The sequence below is a fragment of the Chaetodon trifascialis genome, chromosome 20, assembly GCF_039877785.1.
Source record: "Chaetodon trifascialis isolate fChaTrf1 chromosome 20, fChaTrf1.hap1, whole genome shotgun sequence".
NCBI lineage: Eukaryota > Metazoa > Chordata > Actinopteri > Chaetodontiformes > Chaetodontidae > Chaetodon > Chaetodon trifascialis.
The window spans coordinates 20,637,256-20,659,920 of record NC_092075.1 but is presented as its reverse complement, the minus strand read 5'-3'; the positions used below and the strand labels follow the sequence as shown (position 1 = coordinate 20,659,920).

General features: G+C 42.2%; 1 protein-coding gene across 2 annotated transcripts in view; it reads right to left on the bottom strand.

The window, feature by feature from the left end:
- slc12a2 (solute carrier family 12 member 2) overlaps positions 1-22,665 on the bottom strand; it is a 73,732-nt gene that overhangs the window by 9,564 nt on the left and 41,503 nt on the right. Inside the window, exons 15-24 of one of the 2 annotated variants that reach the window (XM_070989829.1) lie at positions 22,515-22,614; positions 21,320-21,431; positions 18,096-18,236; positions 16,381-16,487; positions 14,267-14,346; positions 10,812-10,955; positions 6,729-6,776; positions 5,523-5,645; positions 4,204-4,315; positions 536-622 (exon numbers count right to left, since the gene is read on the bottom strand). In XM_070989829.1, the coding sequence (XP_070845930.1) occupies positions 536-622; positions 4,204-4,315; positions 5,523-5,645; positions 6,729-6,776; positions 10,812-10,955; positions 14,267-14,346; positions 16,381-16,487; positions 18,096-18,236; positions 21,320-21,431; positions 22,515-22,614 (1,054 nt within the window). The remainder of the gene's footprint in view (positions 1-535; positions 623-4,203; positions 4,316-5,522; positions 5,646-6,728; positions 6,777-10,811; positions 10,956-14,266; positions 14,347-16,380; positions 16,488-18,095; positions 18,237-21,319; positions 21,432-22,514; positions 22,615-22,665) is intronic. The other variant, XM_070989832.1, reaches the window with a different exon arrangement.

The window sequence follows — 22,665 nt, the reverse complement described above, 5'->3', positions numbered from 1 at the left end:
CCTCCTTGCTTACCTGTTGTCTTGATGCACTTAGTAATGTCCATGTCTACAGCATTAATTCCTTCAGCACAACACATTCACTGATTCCTTCCAGTCCCTTCTACTTTGCAGCTTTTTTGAAATTGGTTAAATTACCGTGAATAGAACACAAAGCTTCCCACAGTTTTGACCTCCAGTGACTCAGTGGGCATAATCCTTGTAATCTTAATGGGCTTTTAATGTGAAACATCTGCAGGAAGTGATGATTTCACTGACAACTAGCTTAACAGCAGTTTGAGCAAATGAGGTGAGAAGCATGGCGAGTATGACACAAATCTGTTGAACTAATATGATGTGAAAATGGATTTTACATTGAATTTACTATCTTAGGTCATTTCACCCCGCCTTAACATTTTTACAAGGCCTTTACTGAGGACTGGTCTTTATTTGGCTGGCTTTTCCTGTGTCCTTTATGCTCCATGTCCAGTAGAACATACACGGTGAGTAAAAAGTTATGTTAACATAGAAATGATGGTCAAGTGTGACGCAGACTTACTGCTCCTTCTTGGGCTTGGTGTTTATGTCTCCCAGCACGGTGATGTCTGAGAAGTCTATCCTGAACTTGCTCAGCAGAGTGGCCATCCTGCACAGAAAAATCAAAAACAAAGAGTTTTGGGACAGATACTAAAAGCAGCTGCTAGATGTTTTCAGTTCAAGGAGCTGTGGACAGAGATAAGAGCGCGGAGTCATCCTGAATTCCAGGGGAAGCTGCTTTAAATAGCTCTGTTTGAACTTGGAGTTTCTTGGAGGGTGGAGGCAGGTTGGACAGGCTTTACTGGGAGCACTGTGGCATTCTGTGTGCCAGACTAATTTCCTTTAGCTTCAACTTCAAAGAAGTAGGGAGCTTGAGAGCATTGTCAAAAATGGAGGGCTTCTTTTTTGTACTTCCTGGTATGAAATGTGAATCCCAGTACAAATGAAATATTATGTTGCTCTGATCGATATTTTATATTAACAGTGGGTCAGCTCACGAAAAGGAGTCACTGATAGTGATGAACCCACAGAGAAGAAGGTTTCCTCAGCTCTTTTAAGCTTCATAGCGATTTGCAGCTCACTGTTTTGGTTTTATGGTTCACAACTTTGGTTCGGCCTCAGTGCTCCCATCAACCTGGTTTCTGACAGCGGCAGCAGGAAGCTGTTTTCAGTGAAAAAAGCCTTGATAAAGCCACTTTACACGACCTGCTCAGCAACAAACAGCATGGCTAGAGACCAGCTGGTGGACTTAGAGCAGCATTTAGCAGCTAAAGAGCCAGATTTGTGTCTCAGGAGTTGGTGGGTGCAGAACCAGAGCTCAAAGGACAGTCATCAGGTGGACACAAACATGACTCCAAACGAAAGCAAATGCTAACGTTCTTAGGTGATATGTCAAATGTGTGTGATTTTCAGCTTAAAAGATAAGACAGAAACATTCTCATGAACATGCAAATGATTGAAATTGAGTTCTGTGAGGGTATGATTTATTTACTTAGGTGGACTGACCTCCTTCAACTGGATCAATTAAAAGACAGAAGGAATCAGTTAAAAGTTTAACACACATGCACACACCTGTACAATCAAGAGGTATGGAAGTAAAAAATATAAACCAGGAACCAAAACAAAACAAAACAAAACAAAACAATTTTAACTAATAGATACTATTTGCCTGTTGGTAAAAAATAGTGTAGCATGAATCCACACAAGTTGGATGGGGACAGACTGAAGCGTCAGGTGTCTGTTGAGATGGCCAGTTTGTAGTTTTGCAGTAAACAAACACAAAGGGGATTTCAAAGTGCATGGAGAGCTGTGTGCTTGCACACAGAGATAAAAGGCTCGGCTGCTAGCACCAAGCTAATTTTATCCAACAAAAGGAGGTGGGAGGCAGCTGTAGGGGACAATGAGACAGAGAGATGGGGTGGGGGGTGGGGGGGTAGTAAGAGGAGCAGAGGGTGAGAGACGGGTTTGTGCTGAACACTGATTTCTGTCATGAAGGTTTAGGTTTATGCAGATATAGATAATGCTGGAGTTATCTTTCTTACAGAGAGTCGGGTGAAAATATGGATACCAATCTTTTGTTTTATTTCAGGAAAAAAAGACACAATACAGCATGTTAATCAGTGAGCTTTACAGCTGGTGGGATGTGTATTTTTAAGCTAGGCTAACCATGTCCGGACTCCAACACAGATATGAGATTGGTATCAATATTTTTATCTCACTCTAGGGAAGAAAGCAATTTCTAAAAATGATTAACGTTTCCTTTAATATTAATAAATGACACAAAAAATCAATGTCTGAAAATGCTGAAAGAGAGTTCAAGTGAACAATGGAAGTCCGAGTATTTGTTCACGCTATATGCCTTCATATCAGCAAAGATAGATAATGCACAGTCATGAGAGGTGATGACAAAAGCTTCTCCCCACAAAAACAAGGAAATGATCACTTCTGGCCACACACTAATGGTTCTGAGAAACACAGTCCAGGAGGAACACACACACACACACACACACACACACACACACACACACACACACACACACACACACACACACACACACACACACACACACACACACACACACACACACACACACACACACAAGCAGACAGGATGTTCACATGATGTGCTGTTGTTCGAACACTGGCAGCTCCAGCATTTAGCTATTTTTCAGCCTCCATAAGGATCACACTGGTGGTTTTTCAGCATTTTCACTAAGTACAAAGTACAACTTACATTACTGACAACTCCTTTCAATAATTAGTCAAAATATGTTCGATTCACTTAAATCCTTCCTGGCAGACAGAGCCTCAGTTCACTTCATTAAACTGCATAAATTTAAACCTTACTGGTGACTGTACTCTCACAGTAAACAGTTGGCTTTACTGCTTGCGTAACTGAAGTTTCCAGTTAGAGTGTCCCTGAATGCAACACTGATTAAAGACTAGACTGATTAAAGCAGACTTTGCACTCAACTGCATAACCATAGGACAACGACAGAGCTTTGATACAAAAATTAAGGCAACAAAACATTCACTCGAGTGGATTAACTGAGTGCAGCTGGTTCTGAGTGTCCAACAAACCCATTTTAATGGTACACTGATTCTCTGACTCAAGAGTCAATTACGACTTGTATCAAAGCTTCTGCATTTATAGCCACTGAAAACCTAAAAACAGCTTAAGTTTGAACATTTGTCAGGCTTAATCAGTTCTTTTATGATGTGTTGTCCCGAACTGGCAAGACACCAAACAAACATGGCCAATTTCAAATTGGAAAACTTCATAAGTAAAGGCAGTAATTTTTTTATGATGATTTTCAACTAAATTGTGTGTTATCTGAGTTGCACATCAGCACCACATTTAAAATTTGAAGGCTCTTCGTATGTATGATGCCATTTTTCCCATGAAACGATACATAACATAATGTACACTTGTGCAAACACTATTTGGATCTGTAGCTGTGGATAAATGCAGTGTGTCATGTTGTCAGCAGCAGCTGAGCAGATGAGTGGTGCTGAAAGGAAAGCAGATGGCTGCACTGCGTTCATTGCTAACAAGCTGCATGCCTGCTTTTATATGACAATGTCATATAACCTCCATTTAAGTACGCAGAAGTACTGTATGTATAGAGGTTGTCTATACACATAATGCAAACTAATGCAAGACCATTTGGGCTGTCATAGCCATTGGATCATTAGATTGTGTTCGCAGCCAATACCATGAGCCCCGAAAAAAGCTTTTTATCTTTTATCGATCTCCCAGAGGGGAAATTTGGGAGTTACAGCAGCACAAGGACAGAACAAAGTACAGATAAATAATTTAAAAGAATATAAAATTGAAGTAAGGACAGATAAAGATAAAACAAAAATAATACCAATACAATAATTACCATATTTAATTATTATTATTATTATTATTATTATTATTATTATTATTATTATTATTGTTGTTATTATTATCATAAGTAGCAGCAGTATTTTTTAATTGTTCATATTTTCAACAATGTCCAAGGGTGTGTGTGGTTTTGATAATATAAGGCTATACTTTCAAAAGAATTCATATTTGCCAGCAGGTGTGGTACACTTGGGAAAAACAAGCAAACAGTCAAAACTATGAGTAAATTAGTAAATATTATCTACTCATGTTAACCTTGAGACTTGACAGAGTGGAGGGGAAGAACGCTCAGCACTTACGCTCGGCGGTCGTGGTCGATCCTGTTGATCTTGCCTCCAATGAAGACACGGATCTTGCAGTCCTTCCACCTCTTCTTGTTGGTCAGGAGGTAGGGGATCAGCAGGGTCAGACCTGGACAGGAGACAAGAAACAGACAGTCATCAAAGAGCCACTGGGATGTTAACATTAAACTGTTGAGATTTTCATCCTAATTTTCTTCCAATTAGGAATGTGGTTATTTTTCAGCTAAGGCCAACTTGATGGATATATTACTGAAGGCCCCCCCGACCAACCAGCAAGAGTCACTGCTGCATATTTGTTGAAAGATTTCAACCAAATGTAACATTTCAAATACCATGACATAAGGCTAAACTACAGCTTTGCCTGAACCAAAGAGGCCTCTGCTGCTATGATGAGCCTGATTTGAAGTGTCACATGTCACAGCATCTCTGCCCTTGTTCACTTCTTTAAATGCTGCTGGGCTGACAGACACCCAAAATCATCCCTCCCACTAAAGAACTGGGCATATTAACATATTGCCTTTGTCAGCTGCACTGATCAGCACGTCACTGACAGAGCTGATCTTTCTAACAGCTGTGGATTCACATTCATTTTCATTTCTCTGGAATTTTGACTGTGGATTCAGACGTCCATGCTGCTGTGTTGTCCTGTTGACAGCAGTCTGCTAAAATCAGTTTGCCTGATATTACTGTGCACACATATGTCTGCGTCCATATCTTCTTAATATATTTCCATCCATCCATTATCTATACCGCCTATCCCTTTCGGGGTTGCGGTGGGCTGGAGCCTATCCCAGCTACAATGGACGAGAGGCGGGGTACACCCTGAACCGGTCGCCAGCCGATTGCAGGGCCACATGCAAGGACAAACAAGCATTCACACTCACACTCAAACCTACGGACAATTTAGAGTCATCAATTAACCTAATGAGCACATTTTTGGTCTGTGGGAGGAAGCCGGAGTACCCGGAGAGAACCCACGCATGCACGGGAAGAACATGCAAACTTCACACAGAAAGGCCCCGCCTGACCCGAGGATCGAACCGGCAACCTTCTTGCTGTGAGGCACGCGCACTACCTGCTGCGCCACCGTGCGGCCCTCTTAATATGTTTATGTGAAAAATGCTTACATGCAATGCTCCTGTACATTTATGAGAATAAGGTGTTTAACAACACTATTTTTGGGAAAACATTAAGTAGGAGTGTGTGCACAACCACTCTGTTGGACTATGATCTACTGTGTATTGTGGATAACTTGGTAATGTTGACCACTGGACTAATCTCCCAAAGCTGGTCCTATTTCTTTCTCTCAAACTCACCTCCATCATCAAACAGCCACCAGACGTCTACTGTGCCCTTTCCTTGTTTCTTCTGGAACTGCTGGCTGGCCTCCAGCAGCCTCTGGTCAGACACATTCAGCGGTACAGTCGGGCTCTTCTTGTCTGCAGGGACGGTTGCCAAACAAACACGCACACACATGCACACACCACCACACGCAAACAACACCAACACAGCAGATGCTCATTTAGATGACAGCATAAAACTGTAATTACTATGATTTTCTGGCCTCTTAAGAGTCCTGAGAGTGGAACTCAGGTTTGACAGTAACCAAACATCCCAGGTGAATAAACTGTGTATAGGTTGGATTTGTCAGACCTATGTAGTGTTTGGCTCTGTGGACTGTTCAGTACAACTACTGTGGTTGTGAGAAAAGTGTGACGGTGAGAACTTAAAACATTACACAATTCTAATAAACTCGAAAAAGACAAGCTATCAAATCTCAACTCTACAGATGCGATCAGTGTTTCCCCTGTAGACTGTTTTGTAGTTTTGGCTTTTTTCTTTGTGGAAGTTACATATTGGTTCACTATTTTGCACGTGTCTGGGTGATTTCTTGAATCACAGGGGAAACACCATCAATACTAAGAACAGCAAACAAACAGGGAGAGAAGCTGTGAGAGGCTCAGGAGTTAGCTGGAAACATGAAAACAGAAGAGCAGTTTTCATCCTGGAAAAGAAAGCTACAGACAAACTGTCACCTCCAGAGAGACAAGAAGCAGCAGGCAAGAGAGACTGAGGACGCTTTAGGAGGAAATTGAAATGTTGGCACACACTCACAACATTAAATACTCAAGACTTGGATTGAGTTAAAGGCACTATCACATACAGTGTAACTTCAGAGACTGGGCTTGAGCTACAAGCTGGAGACTGTTAACAGGAGGGCAGGAGAAAGAGAGGAAAAGACAAAATGTTATTCCCCAAAGCCAAGTAGCTAGCTGGCCTGAAAGACTGGACAGACAGGGAGAGACACAAGACAGAGACAGCAGGGTGTGCAAGACGGTATGTTAATACAAGAGCAATTCAAAGTATACTGTGAAGAATGAGGAGATAGAAAGACACAAGAGCAAGAGGAAAGGCGCACACAAAAGGTAAAAGACACTGTATATATTGAAGAGTGAGATAAAAACAAAGCAGAGAAAGCAAGAGAAAGGTTTTAAGGCAACCCAATAAAGTGGATGTCCTGCCTTTTTTCAACAGGGGCTGAGTTGTAGCTTTGCCATCATCGTCGTCATCTGGGGAATGTGAGACAAAAGGAGAGAAAAAAATTTGATTTGATGCGCCATCAACTTACAACTGAGGTTTCTTGGTCATGAATCAGGATAAAGTACAATAGAAAATGTACAGTTACAAAGAATATCGGAAGTACGAATAGACACACACACACACATACATACACACACACACACACACACACACACACACACACACACACACACACACACACACACACACACACGGTCCTGAGGAAAACAGTTAGCAGTGAGCGTCATGCTAACTGGCTGGCAATCAGGTTCATGGAAAAACAAGATCCTTTTCTTTCCTCCACTGGCAGGAGTTTTAACAGAGAACTTTTTCTCCCCAATTTCTGGAAACGTCTGAGGCCTGATCCGAACAATAAAAGCGGCAGCTCTGAACCAGGGCTCTCTAGTTAAACCAATCTGGCTTCCACTGGCCATTTGTTAAGCAGCATTCATGGACATGTGAGAGTATTAAATACGCATGAATCAGTTCTAATTCTCAAAGCTGAACTAGTCCACTGAGACTGTGCTTGGATTAAAATGAAAATCTTACACAGTGAGGAGGGTGACTCAGAAAGGAAATTAACTCCGTGGAGAGGAGGGGAGCTGGGCAGAGATCCTGCCTTAATGACGGCTCAGGTACGAGCTTTGGCTGGGACTCAGATGTTTACTCAAATCGAGACATTCATCTTCACTTTGCTACTTTTTGTTCCTTCATCAGGCCAACATATTCGCAATGTGTGTGGAATCCTCCATCAGGACACACATCAATTACCACTAACAACATTATTCTGAGAGGACATTCATAAATACATGCCTATTTCTACATTACAGTTTGGTGACTCATGATCATACTTCAGCTGTCTTTATAAGGGCTCACATGGTAAACCCAACATGCTATTCATTACCATCAGTGCAACAACAGTCATGTCATACTACTCCGATTTTCTTATTCTGGAACAAACACTCTTTTCTTTCACTAATTAGTTCCATTTGCTTATACTTTCCCTTTTTGCTATTGCTGTTAAGCTACTGTCAATGAAACTCAACACTTCCTGTATGTGTTTCCAGTTAAAGCCTACCAGGATTGTGGATTGTGCCTGCTGAGCCACTGCAAGGTTGAAGCAATTACAATTAAAAAGTGAATTTGAATGGAATTAGACCATATCTCTGTTAAAACATCTCAAAAGTGACGAAGCACAGATTAAGACCGTTGGTCAGTAGCAACCACAACAAATCTTTACCATCACCTGAGAAGGTACCACCAAAAAATAGGGCTCAGCAGTTATTTTGGTGAGTACAGAGATAGAAATGATGGTTCAAACTACAAAAATAAAACCCAAGTTCTAAGAAATGGAAATCATCTCTTCCTGGGTCGGCAGATTCAGGTGATACAGGCACAGAGTGGTATTTCCTTGGGGGGATCTGCCCTGTGTGATTTAATACTGTCGTTGAACTTTGACCAAATAAATCATGATTTCATCCCATTTTCAACATTTCAGCCAATATACCCAGCATGCGTTGTTCTTTGTATATGAAAAGCTTGACCAAACTAACAACAACAAATATCAACAGCAAATATTTTATCAGCATTCATGATTCCAGTCAGAAATGTTTGGTACTACAGTTCCACAATCTGGGAACAGCCTGTGCATGCTTGATCAGAGTTGTGTGGGTGGTACTAATACACGATACTGACATACACTGACACACACACACACACACACACACAGTGTAGCCAAAGACATCTGTGGACTAACAAACTGGGCCCAGTGGGAATGTTGGGGTCAAGGGTCATTGAGGCGACTTCCTGACAGGGCAGTGTGTGTGTGTGTGTGTGGGTGTGTGTGTGTGTGTGTGTGTGTGCGTGTGTGTGTGTGTGTGTGTGTGTGTGTGTGTGTGTGTGTGTGTGTGTGTGTGCGTGCGTGCGTGTGTGTGTGTGGGTGTGTGTGTGTGTGTGTGTGCGTGTGTGTGTGTGTGTGTGTGTGTGTGTGTGTGTATGTGTGTAGAAGCAGAATAAGAGAAACTGTTGTTGGATTAAGAGGGGTCTCTGACTTTCTGGATGCAAAGCCTTCCTCTGTCACCTGAACTGGTGTCTGAGCATCATAGACCAGGGTTGCCACTCATTCATAATAATATATTTCAAGGACTTTTCAATCACAATTCAAGGACATATTTAAAAGTTAAGAGCCAATAATTCACATAGATGGCAGAAGAAATTTAAGGCCATTCACCACTCGCAAACCATTTTTAGCCTAACAAATACAGTCGTTTGTTTTTTCTTACTGCGTTACTGTGATCGATGATTACGTAGCCAGTACTGGTGGTTTTTAAACAATTTATGTTGGAAAACATGTCATGTGCTGAAAACACAATTTTTGACCATGTTTCCCACATAACATGCCTTATAAAAAAGAAAATGATAAGTGATATGTGAAAAAAGATATCACAAAAAGCTGTACTGGTAGTTTAACTAAAAAAAGGGTATTTTATGGCCAGTTTCTGTGTAAAACAGTCAAAACGTTATGAGTCACCTTTACGACCATCACCCATTACTCTATAACAAATGCAAGGCAAGTTAACTGTTACCTAAATGCATGATGTGGGGACCTCAGAATGGGGAAAATGTCCTGGTTTGTCTGTCTAACTTGCTAATAGCTTGTAAACAATGTAAAGTGAAGCTTTCAGTGTTACCTACTCTTGTAAAAACACTGTGTTGTGCTTTTGCTGCATCCAACGAGTGTCTGCAGACTCTATTTGCACAAGAGAACATGTTGCGTAATTTAGTACCCGACCAACTGAATTGGTTGTAAAAATGTTCCAACAGGAGAAACACTATTTACTCCTTTAAAAGGCTCTGTATGCCAATTATTGGCTCGCTGCAGTTGCTATCACTGTCGTTTTAAGCATGTCAACATTTGTGACAGGGCAAGTGTCAACAGTGATTCATACAGTTATTTCGATGGCAAAAACATAGCAAACTGGTGAATATTAAAAAGAAAGAACACAAGCTGTGGGCGATGCAACATTGGGGACTTGATGCAGCAGTGGTTGACGGGATGGCTACGTCGTTCCTGATGCTGTAGCACAAATGTCCGCTACCTGGTTTGCTATAACTAGCAATATGTCAAAAGGTCATTTAGAAGTAGCCATTGTTAGAGTTAAATGTTGCTTAGTGACATTTGATTTCCATTGGAATGTATTGCGGACACTGAAGCCGTCCCTCTAACGTCACTGCTTAAAGTCCCTTTTATCTGACGTGATGCAAAACGAAGGTTACAATTTTGTGGTAGGAACATAAACACATTGCATAATTAATTATTTCAACAGTGAGCACACACACACACACACACACACACACACACACACACACACACACACACACACACACACACACACACACACACACACACATTCTTTCATTATTTTCTCACTAGCTTGCACCACTATGCACTGGGTGTGGTGGGCGGGGGGACCTAAACAAAGCGGGTGACCGGCCACATATTTGAACTGGGAACGCCAATGACAGCATAACATAACAGCAAATGATACCTCACAGAGATCAGCAAATTGCTGTATGCTTGTAGCCTACGTGGAGAGTGATGGATAGAAAGGAAGTGTATCGAGCTTGGCCCAGTGCTCCAGATGCACAAAAATGGAATCATAGGTGAATTCTGAGTTGGTACAGCACAAACTCAGAGATCCCCGTTGGTTAAATTGAAGCACTTTGAAGGACCTCTTTATTGCTTCAGAAATCCAACCACTTACAAGGTCAAGGCAACCCTGATTAAAAAAACACACACACACTAAACAATCTTAGATGCATGCATGAGATTTTTAATGTATGTAAATTCTGTGACGGCTCGAATATATGGAAATAAATTCTAACTTCATGAATGATTTCCTTACTGGCAGGTCACCTGGGTGTCACTGTGACAGCCTCCTTCTAAAGTCTGCTTAGTAGACTCTGTGGGAATATATAAAGTCATTAAGATGAATGTGGAGAGTGTCATGCTGTGGCTGGCTGACCTTTCTGTATAGCTGGACTGTTCTGGAGGCTGGTGGCCTTGGAGGACGGCTTGGATGAATCGGCGTCAGAGTCTTTGCTGGTGTCTATGGACACGATCACATCTTTCATGCCTGAGGACTTCTCCTGGGAGGACAGCAACTCATCTGGGAGGAAATGGAATGAGTGCACAGATGGAGGGGGAGGTGCAGGAAATGAGAGGGAAAATAAGGAAAAGGTTTTTAAAGCCTGTGAGGCTGACACAATGAAATCAGCTATAGGCTTATGCAGCCTTCACACAGAAATACTGAAGTTAGAGAGAAAAACAGCATCTCTTTTGGGTTAAAGGGATAGTCCAGTGATTTAGAGATTCACTGAAATAACAGCTTAATCTGACACACAACTTATATCTAAAGTGCTACTCCATCCAAATATTGAAGGTTCTGATTATAAACTATTAAGTCCCCAAGTTTCTCAAAATTTAACTGGGAGACTGCAATTCATGACACTGATGGGAGAAGGACGATGTCTCACTATGTCAGAGGCACCGGAATAGTCTACTCTGATTGTACAGTGTTGTTAAAGAGTGGAGCTTGCTCCCTTAAAGTAATCTGTGGGTGAGTGCAGACACCAGCAGCAAAGAGCACACAAAGCTGCAGGCAAACAACTTGCATTTTGGCCACTTATCAAGTAACTCACAAAATGAATACTGATTATCAATAACTGATATGATCTGCTGTTAAAAACAGGAAGCTGCCAGCCTACATCTATGTTTTTAGCACTGCTCTTTACTAATGGTAATGAGTGTCGTAGCAGAGCAAATCCATATATTTTGCCAGACTCAGTGTGAGTCACTCACTTGTACACCCAAATCATGCACTGGACAGGCCGGCTGTGGTAAAGCAGATCTGCATTGCTTACACCAGCAGGCTGAGATAGAATAAAACACAGGATTGATATTTTCACAGGCTTTACTTGAGCTGATACCAATTTATTAAAATATGGCCAGATCAGCACCGATCCAGAGCCTTAGAATCGGCTCATGGACATCTCTAAACTCTCTGCCTGGTAAACACGTCTTTTAACTTAGCAACCCAGCAAAAGAGGTAGAACACATTTGCCGAAAGGCAATCTCAGAACCCTTCCGCTATCTTCTAATGACGATTTAGCTTTTTATCAGCTTTTACATTTATCTGCAGCCATATGCGGATATCTGTTTATAGAGATTAGCTGTCATGTAGAGCTGTTGAGTTTGAAAGTCAAGTTGCTCATCAAACTGCAAACACTGACTGGTGCATGGAAGAGGAAGTCTTGGCCTACACATCTGCTGGCTACGCCAAAAACACTGGCCCCAGACCAGATCCGGGGATTGAGATAAGCCTGATAAACTCAACAAAAGATGCTATCAAGTTGCATCATGGGAAATGTAGGATCCAGTGTTTTTGGAGCTTGCCCCTTAGTGACAGTTATTAATTCTTTTTTTGGCCATTCTTTTTTAACCTGTCTCTCACGAGTGCCCCAACTTTATGTAAGTGTAATACTAGCAGTTCTAGATGAGTGAACTGCTGCTCCTCACCAGAGCAAACACAGGCTTTTGCAGATCTGCTGCCCTTAGCTTTACTGAAACCTGGTTTGGTAAGCACATCTTAGACACAACACTGCATCTACCGGACTTCCAAGTCCAACAAGTTGGTATGGAACAAGTGGACCATGTAACAGAGCTATTAGGGGAAAATGAGGGAAGCCAGAATCTACTTGTACATAAACAGCAGTTGGTGTATAGATGTCAGAGTGTTAAAGAACGCGCTCCTCACTTAGACACTACTTTCATTGACCTCAAGCCACATTATTCACCAGTGCAATGGAAGCACTAACAAAAACTATCTCAGAATTAAATGACTACAGGCCCGTCACCCTGACATCTGTGGTTATTAAATCCTTCGAGAGACTGTTGTTGACCCGCTTGAAGGACATCACAGGCCCCCTGGTGGACCCCCTGCAGTTTGCCTACCAGGCCAACAAGTCAGTGGATGATGCAGTCAACATGGGACTGCACTACAGTCTTCATAACTTCAACTCCTCTGGGACATAGGCAAGAATCCTGTTCAACACCATCATCCCTGAAGTTCTCTGCTCCAAACGTACCAGCTCACTGTGCCAGCCTCCACCTGTCAGTGGATCACAAACTTCCTGACAAAGACTAGGCAGTGAGTGAGGCTGGGTGAGGCTAGTAAGATCAGAGCAACATGAAGCTGAGCACGCTCAAAACTGTGGAGATGAACGCAGACTTCAGTCCACCAACACTGCTTCTGCATCTTTAGATTTCAGATGACCTCCAAGGACCTAAAGTGGGCATCCAATATAGACTCTGTCATCAAAAAGGCCCAGAAGAGGAAGCACCAGCTCAGGAAGTTCAACCTGCCTCAGGAGCTGCTGATCCAGTTCTACACTTCAATTATCAGTCTGCTCTGTGTTCATCCACCACTGTCTGGTTTCGATCAGCCACCAAACAGGACAGGAACTGACTCCAGCATACAGCCAGGACTGAAGAGAAAATACTGATGCCTACTGGCTCAGAGTTCAGGACTTACACACCTCCAGAGTCAGGATATGAGCAGCAAAGATTACAATTACAATTAGTCATTTGCATTATCCAAAACGATGTACGTATGAATTCACACACCAATGGTATCACATCAGGGGCAGTTTTGGGGTTCAGTATCTTGCCCAAGGATACTTGGGCATGTGGACTGCCAAAGACAGGGATCGAACCACTGACCTCCTGATTGGCAGACGACCGCTCTACCACCTGAGCCACAGCTAGGCCACACGATCCCCCCCCACGATCACTGTACACCCATCACACCCTGGACACAACCTGTTGCAACTTCTCCCCTTTGGTGGGTGCTACAGTGCTCTGTGTGAAAGAGCAGTTTCTTCCCACAGGCCATCACTGAGATGAAGTTAAATCAGTCATATCGAGTCAATAACCAACACCAAAATATCCACTTACTTCCATTAGAGATCATATTTTTACAGATTATATCTTTTTAAAGGTTTAAATGCACATTCTTATCATCCTGCTCTGCAATGTCATATCAAACCTTGCACGCAGTACATAATGTATACAGACATGTATACATGCATATATTATGCATTATCATCCATTCATTCAATATTTATTCTTTCCACTGTACTGTTCACAACTTAGAATACTTGACTTAAGTATTGACTTATGATTTGTGTTGGTAGGGATTTTTTTATTTCCCAGATTCCATAAAAGTTGTGAATCTGTAAAACATAAACAAAAACAATTTTGTGATTATTTGTTAATTTTTGTTAATTTGTTAACGTACACAGCGTCTAAACTTGGAATCGTGGTTGTAGATATGAATATTGGAAGAACGATACCGATTTTAACCATATTGCTAAGCATATCTCTAGAACCAAGCTATGTGTGTACTCATGTGTTTGGTACCTTGTCCTTGGATATGGGACACATCCAGGCCCTCTTTCAGTCGCAGAATAACAGCACCAAACTGGAAGTCAAAGGCATCACTGAGGGGAAAACACATAAATAAAAGGGTCAAAATCAGCAGCGGACAGAATGATGTGTGACATGAAACAGAGACTCCAGTCACAAAGACATGGACCACAAAAACCAGGTTCCAACATATTTCTCTGCAGGCTGAACCTTGTAGTGTGTACACTACCACAGCTACTCACTGGATGGAAAGTAAAGGGCACATTGCTGAGCGTATTAGCTGTGATTTTAATATTGTAGGGCTGAACCATCTCTGACCTTCAGCTCAAATGCCATAATCCCCACACTTTACAATGAGGAACTCATTCAGCTTAAGTCCTTCACGCAAAGTCTCACATGACTGATTTAGGGTTGAGCAGGCAGACAAGATTTCACATGGACAAACGCTGTACTCCTGTGTTAATACCAGACCTACAAAATCTACACTAGTGAAACAGATGGCAAGCCGCAAAACTATAATCGGGTAGGGGCGTCCAGGGACAGTCCTCCCTGGAAACAAATAAGGTTTCCTCCATTACCACAATGTCTAACGACATGCAAGATGGGCCACAGCATAAGCTGATACACTGGTACACACACAGAGAGAGGAGAGAGTGCTGAGTCTCACAAGCAGAGACAGAGGGAGGAAGACAGAGAGGGAGGAAGAGACAGAGGGAGGAAGAGAGTGAGGGAGGAAGAGACAGAGGGAGGAAGACAGTGAGGGAGGAAAAGACAGAGGGAGGAAGACAGTGAGGGAGGAAGAGACAGAGGGAGGAAGAGAGTGAGGGAGGAAGAGACAGAGGGAGGAAGAGAGTGAGGGAGGAAGAGACAGAGGGAGGAAGACAGTGAGGGAGGAAAAGACAGAGGGAGGAAGAGAGTGAGGGAGGAAGAGACAGAGGGAGGAAGACAGTGAGGGAGAAAGAGACAGAGGGAGGAAGACAGTGAGGGAGGAAAAGACAGAGGGAGGAAGAGAGTGGGGCAATCTGGGGGTGAGAGAGGGTAAGAAGAGGGAGAACACCTCATGCATTTCTTTCTTTCTATTTAACTCTCTTAGCCTGTACAAGCATTTCACAAGTATGTTTACAAGTACAGTAACACCATAGTGTAGAAATACTCTGTTTCAAGTACAGCTTGAAAAGTCCTGCATTGAAAACTTGACTAAAACTACCTAAGTATTAGCATCACAATATGCTTAAACTACCAAAAGTAGAGAATATATATTATTGAATTCTAATTATTGATGCTGTTCATATTCATCTGTTTAATGATGGATCTGGTAAATGTGGAGCTAATTAAAATTTATTCAAATACAACGTATATATTACTTTACTTACTGCTGAGATGTAGTGTAGTAGAAGTATAAAGTAGCAGAAAATAGAAATACTTGAGTGAAGTACAAGAACCTCAAATTTATGCCCAAATACAGTAAATGAGTAAATGCACTTAGTTACTTTCCACCAGTGGTAACTGGGTTGAAAATCCCCATGAAATTAGCTAATGCTAGCTAGTTTGGCATTACGGGAATATGGCTTTAAACAGTGTGCGACATTATTTACGTTGCGTTGTTCTGTAGGTCAGTGGATACTGTGCCGGCACTTTATTTGATCAGGCTGCAGGTGATCAAGATTGACTAACAGCGAACTCTCACATGCCATGGACAATCATTTTCATGTAATTCACTTTAGTCTGAGCAAAGCACCATACTGTAGAATACAAACATGGCAATATTTTCAGAGAATCAGTATTAAACAGTGGATTAGTGTATTAGCCATCCACCATTAGCACAGCACTGCTGAAAGCAGCCAGTAGAGTGACATGAGAGTATTTCTTCTCACAGCTATCATTATTCCTCTTTAGAGAGTTTGTGTGAGTGTATAATAACATTTATGTCTAGCTCTCAAAAGTCAAATGACTCAGCATTTTAACATCTAATTTCCAACAAAAACTAAAATCCTTTGTCTACATTTGGGCTATGTCAGTACGAGACTGTTTGCTGTGTCTCACAGAGAGAATAATCAGACTGATGACTCTCAGGTTTTAATATGTCTCTGTGAAGCAGATCAACTTACTGGATCATACTGATGTAAGTCTCCACATTCATCATGTCGCCATCCCTCCAGTCATTCTTGAAGCCCAGCACCAGTGTGTTCGGCTTGAGGCGACCCAGGCCAGCAGCCTTCAGAGGGAAAACAATTGGAATCACAAACTGATTCACACCTTGACTCCTTTCTTGGCCACTTTGCTCAGCATCATCGAGTCTGTCATTCTGGAGCAGCAAATACTCAAGACTAGAACTTGACCAGTTTTAGCACTTGAGATGGAAACTCTGGCAGACTCACCTCTCTGAGCATTACCTCAGTTTCACAGGCGCCTGCACATTTCACCTTTGTTTTGTTTGCATTTAAATTTAAACAAAATCAATTTATTCAGCAATGAAAGAAAGTGTTGTTCCTCCACACGATCTGTGGATCTGGAAACTAGTTCTCACCGAAAGGAAAGCACACTAGGCCATCACAAAACATGTTCTAAAAACTAGTTTCAACAATTTCAGATGTTAAACATATTCATATATGATGCCTCAGGCATCATTGTGTATTAAAGACATATATCTTATCCCTCTGTGGAAAACATCAGTGAGACACACTGTTGCACTGACATGTTCCTTCATTACCATAAACACACACCCTGTAGTTTATTTTGACTCGATCCCACATACTGCTGCCCCAAATACTCACTAAAGCAACACATGTCGATTAATCTGCCACTTAAAATAGTCCCAACAAATGCTATATTTTCTCCTGTTTGAGTAACATTTGTTGAAAAGTTTCTGGTCCTTTTTAAAACTCCATCTTCAGCAGGAACCAATGGGCTTGAAGCTTAGAGTGACAGACCAGGTTGAGAACACAGAGTCTACTGACACGCATTGTTGGTGAGGGATCTGTGGGCAATGAGAGAAATACAGAACAAGCGTTTCTGTTCCGTCTCACACACAGCCCCAAATTTTAACGGGTGTTTTTCAGAGGTTGTGTTTGTGTTGACTTACTAAGATTTAGCGGATTTTTTTCCTTGATATTTATGCTTCAACCATGAGTAAGTAGGCTTTGTAATTAAATAGTTTCTTTTATTGTCTGTTTTTGTGTTTATTGTTGATGTATGATCAGAAGTCTGAACAGGGAGTCATATTTTGAAAATTTATCAAATTCTTTATACAGTTCCTGTGTCTGACTTCCTGTCTGGCTGGATCTGCTCTGTGTAGATTGTCATGTCATCTGTCAAAAATTGGCCTGGCACATATTCTAGTGTGGCTCATGAAATATGTCCTTTCATGGTATAAAAGCTAATATATGTGACCTCCAGAGAAATGGTGTACAAAAGACACATTAAACATGTTTAATCAGTTCATTTGTGAACATCAGTTAATTGATTAATTTTCTTCTTCGTGTCCAGCCATCTTCTACATCATGTCTTTCCAGTGGTTGAAGCAGGCGAGTGAAGAATTTCTATGTAGCCAATGAGGCCTTGTATTTGATACTAAAATAACATTACTTTTGACTGCTGCAACGCTCCTCAACCAGGAAAAATCATTTCAAACATTTCTCATTGGCAACATTCTTGAATAATAGTGAAAACGGGTCATTAGAAGCTTTTGCTTATCACACAAACAAATACAGAATACACTAAACCAACACTGCTGTCTGTTGCTCACTGATATCCTCCAGAGCAAGAGGCTGAATCCATTTGAGATATCATGCCTAACACCACTGTGGCGGTGCGGTCTTCATACCTGGAGCAGGTACTGTGTGCCCTGCCTCATGTCCTCAGCAAACACCGGCGTGTAGAAAGCCTTGGTCTCGTTCTTCAGCAGCCAGCGTTGGTACCGGGCCTGGTCTGTGGCAAGATCTTTGAAGTTTGGCCTTCTGTAGCCCTGTGGGGAGGCATGTCCGCGCACATGCACGCACGCGCGCACACACACACACATACACACACATACATACACATACACACACACACACACACACACACACACACACACACACACAGAAAGTTGGAAGTTTGGAACAAGTGAAATTAGATGTAAAGTCTGCTCGGAATCTTCTCATTAGGGACTTTGTTTATTTCTTACAAAAAGAGCTCACGAGACGCTCTGCAGACAGGAAACTGTAATGCCATTAGCTAGGAATGTTTACAAAACTTCACCTGCTCTCTCTCCTAATGTCCTACTGGAGGCAACAGAAACAGGCAGGAAGGCAGATCAGTGGCCACTCAGTGTGTTCAACAGAGCCAAAGAGCTGCTGGACTGCACAGAGCCTCATTCATCCAATCAAAATGGACTTTCCATTGTGAAGTATTTATGCCTGGCAGGGGATTTGTAAAAGGCTTTTTACACTGTGTGGTGGAACAAACGCATCAAACGTATCACCACTGTGGCTCACTGATGGCTCATTTCTGAGCTCTAAGCTGACTCAGAGAGAGTTTTACTGTGTCTGAGCGAAGACAGACAAGAGATCTATGATGATGTTTTAAAGGGAAAATTAGCTTCACATGAATAAAACAGTGAATTAACCTCAAGCAAGAAGACAAAATATTGAGCTGTATGCAGCAGTTCTTTGTAAGTTTAAAGATGGCCCATGGACAGCAGAGTCAATGTATGGACCAATTTTAGCTTATATTCATCCATCCACTAATACAGTAAATACGTAAATAAATGTCAGCTGATCACTAACAAGAAATGTCACACAGAAGTGCTTCCATTCCATTAGAGCTTTTTCATCTCCCCACCCACCCGCCACCTGGACAAGCTAGCAAGCACTGTGAGGGTCATGTTTTTGACTTCTCCTGTGCTTTCAACACCATCCAGCCGGCTCTACTGGGTGAGAAGCTGACAGCGATGCAGGTGGATGGCCCCCCTCGTGTCCGGGGTTGTCGACTACCTGACTGGCAGACCACTGTTTGTGCACCTGCACCTGACAGACAGAGCGGTCAGCAACACTGGTGCCCAGCAGGGGACCAGTCAACTTCAGAACTTCTCTGACTCTGCTACAGTTGAATATATCAGCACGGGCAAGGAGTGCAGGGCTGTGGTGGGAAACTTTGTCACATGGTGTGAGAAGAACCACCTGTAGCTCTATATGGCAAAGACGATGGAGCTGGTTGTGGATCTGAGGAGGGCCAAGGCACTGGTGACCCCTGTTTCCATCCAGGGGGTCAGCATGGACATTATGGAGGACTACAAGTAACTGGGAGTGTAGAGTGACAATAAACTGACTGGGCTAAGAACACTAAAGCACTCTAAAGGAAAAGCCAGAGCCATCTCAACTTCCTGACAGGGCTGAGGTCCTTCAACATGTGCTGGACAATGTTGGTGGAGAGTGCTCTCCTGTTTGCTGCTGTGAGCCGAGGCAGCAGGTTGACTGTTGCAGACGCCAACAGACTCAACAAACCGATGTGCAAGTCCGCTGGCGCTGTGGGGGTGGATCTGGACTCTCTGGAGGCAGTGTCAGAGAAGAGGATGCTGTCCAACTTAAGGGTCATTCTGGACAATGTTTCTCACCCACTCCATGACTTGATGGACAAGCAGAGGAGTTTATTCAGCGTGAGACTCATCCCCCGAGATGCACCGCATAACGGCACAGGAAGTCATTCCCGCAGGCGGTCATCAAACTATTTAACTCACAGTGCCACTCACTCTGAGTCAACAGACTGGCCCCCTGGACTTATTGGACTCGATTTCAGCCCTGTCAGAGGCTGCATTACCTCATAGTTATAATTATCTCAGCAACATGTGCATTAATTCAATTTTGCAATACAACAATGTATATGTTTAGGTGACACAGTGGCACGGTGGTAACGCCTCACAGCTAGAAGGTCCTGGGTTCAATTCCTGCTGTGGGCGCTGGGGGGGCGTGTCCTCCACCATGCCTCCGGTGCCTGCCGCTTGAGAACAGGGGCCTTTCTGTGTGGAGTTTGCGTGTTCTCCCAGTGTTCACCTGGGGTATCCTCCATAAAACATCACCACCTGACCAATGGAGACAACAAGGAACTGGTCCCTGGGCGCCGCTGTCGCCTGGCAGCCCATCGTTCCTGGTCTGCCGTGGAGGAAGGACTGACCAGGATGGGTCAAACGCAGATGAATAATTTCACCTTAAACATGACATGTACATGTTGTGTGTGTTGTTGTGTTCACCGATGCATGATATGTTGTGTGGTGATTAATAAAGTATCGATCTTAACCTTAATCTCTTAATCTTGCAATACAATGATGTATATGCATATTAATATTTTACAACTACTATTATCATTATTATTTGTATTATTATTAGTGCTACCAATACTGTATATTACTATGTAATACTTATTATTATTATTATTATTATTATTATTATTATTATTATACTTTTATTATTGTTAGCACTGTTATTACTGTTATTATAGTACTAGTATGTCATTCTGGGCTTGGCAGGTAAGTTTGTTGCATCACTTGGCTTCATCATGTTGGTTTTGGCAGTTTTGTTGCTGCTCATGATGATTAACACACTGCTAAGCTCTGTGCAAGCTGAGACAGTAATGATGTTTGGGTGGCGTAACTCAATTTGCTGAATCGCGAGTTTCACACTAACTAGTAGTTATGAAGAGCTCAGGGAGGACTTTGCAGAGTCACCAAATGAAGGATTTACACATAGTGTAGCCCAATTCAAAAGCCTCTATTTCACTTTGGTTGTTTACCAAAAACTGAAGCGTTTGCGATGAATGCAAATGTAGTAAGAGGATAATTTTAGTTCCTGTTAATGGCCATATGTGTGACATAGAGTCAACATGCTGACATCATGAAGTCGGTCTGAAAGCTTCTTTTGAGAAACATGTGCAGCATTGATTCAATTCTTTCAATAATAACATCACATTTGTCTGACCTGGAAGCTTCACAAGATTTGAGGAGCATTTGTGGATTTATAGAGCATCTTTGTAATAATCACAAAAGGAAAGAGAACAACAGTAACAGTATCTGCTCACCGTGCGAACATGACCGCAGATCATCAGGCCCACATTCTTGGTGAAGGTGTGGACCAGGTCAAGGATAGCTGGGCGAGAGTTGGGGTAACCAGTCATCACCAAACATTGAGGTCTACAGTCAAGAGAAAATATCATGTCAGCGTCATCTTCTGCCATGATTATTACAGCATCACCAGCTTTTCCATCGGCAGCCACTTTCCTCTGACCTTTGCAGTGGTCTCCTGTCTTTTTAGCACAGGACAAAGAAACTGGAGCAGAGTAGCGCACATCAAAGCAAATATGTTAAGCACCATGGGATTTAATGGAGGCGGTGAGAGGAGACAAGAGGGAGCTGAGAGGAACACACAAGTCATTCTGAAGACATCATCAGATGCCTTTTAATCTCCTGCTTGGTTTGCTGCCATGGGAACAGTCCAAAGGCACATTATCACTAATACCTCCTCAAAAACACAGCCGCACCATGTGCTACATGTGCAGACTGTCAGAGAATGACCAACATGGTGGACATATAAATAATAATACCTGCTTTAGGTCCCACGATATGATGTTTTTCTTCTACAAATCTAATTTACAATTTAATGATCTTTGATTAGTTAGTTTTTATTTTACCCAAATTGTCCATCACATGGTCTCATGAACACTACCCCAAAATTCATTTAGTTGCTCAATCTTGGGCCTATTTACTTATTCTATGACCAGACAGTTACTGATCTAAATGAGGAAATGTTTAATATTGATGCACTGAGCAGCTGACATGTTTTGTTATACTGTTCACATATTAAAGAGTAATAAAAACGTACATCTGAACATTAGTTGAAGCTTACAGTCCAGCAGGTACAGTAGCTGTGCTTTGTCACATAATAGCTACATTTCAGTTTCTGCCCATTCGTTTCTTTTATTATCACCAAACATGGAAAGTGGGTTTATTCCATTATTATTTGTGATGACAGCTACTGTGCTTCTTTGTGTGTCAAAACATTAGTCACTGGGTAATATTTTAGCAAGCTAACAAATGATCTGATTTGCATGGTAATTAAAATATGAGCATGCATGGTCATAACTCGTGATCATCTACACTTTCAGTCTGATGAGATTGCTGGACGTTTTCATAAAAACACTGCATGCTTCAGCTTTCATGGTAGTAACTGCAGACATGTTTAGTTAGTTAGTAGGGGTGCTTCTTCGTGTTTGGTACCTGAAGTTCTTGATGTGGTCTTCCACTCCGCTGAGCTGCAGAGTGTGGGTCAGGGCCTGGTGGTAGGTCAGAGCCTGGGTCGATGAGCCCCAGTTTACATCTGGAGGGGAGGACGCATGCAGGCAGAAACACACAGTGCAGTTAGGAAGTG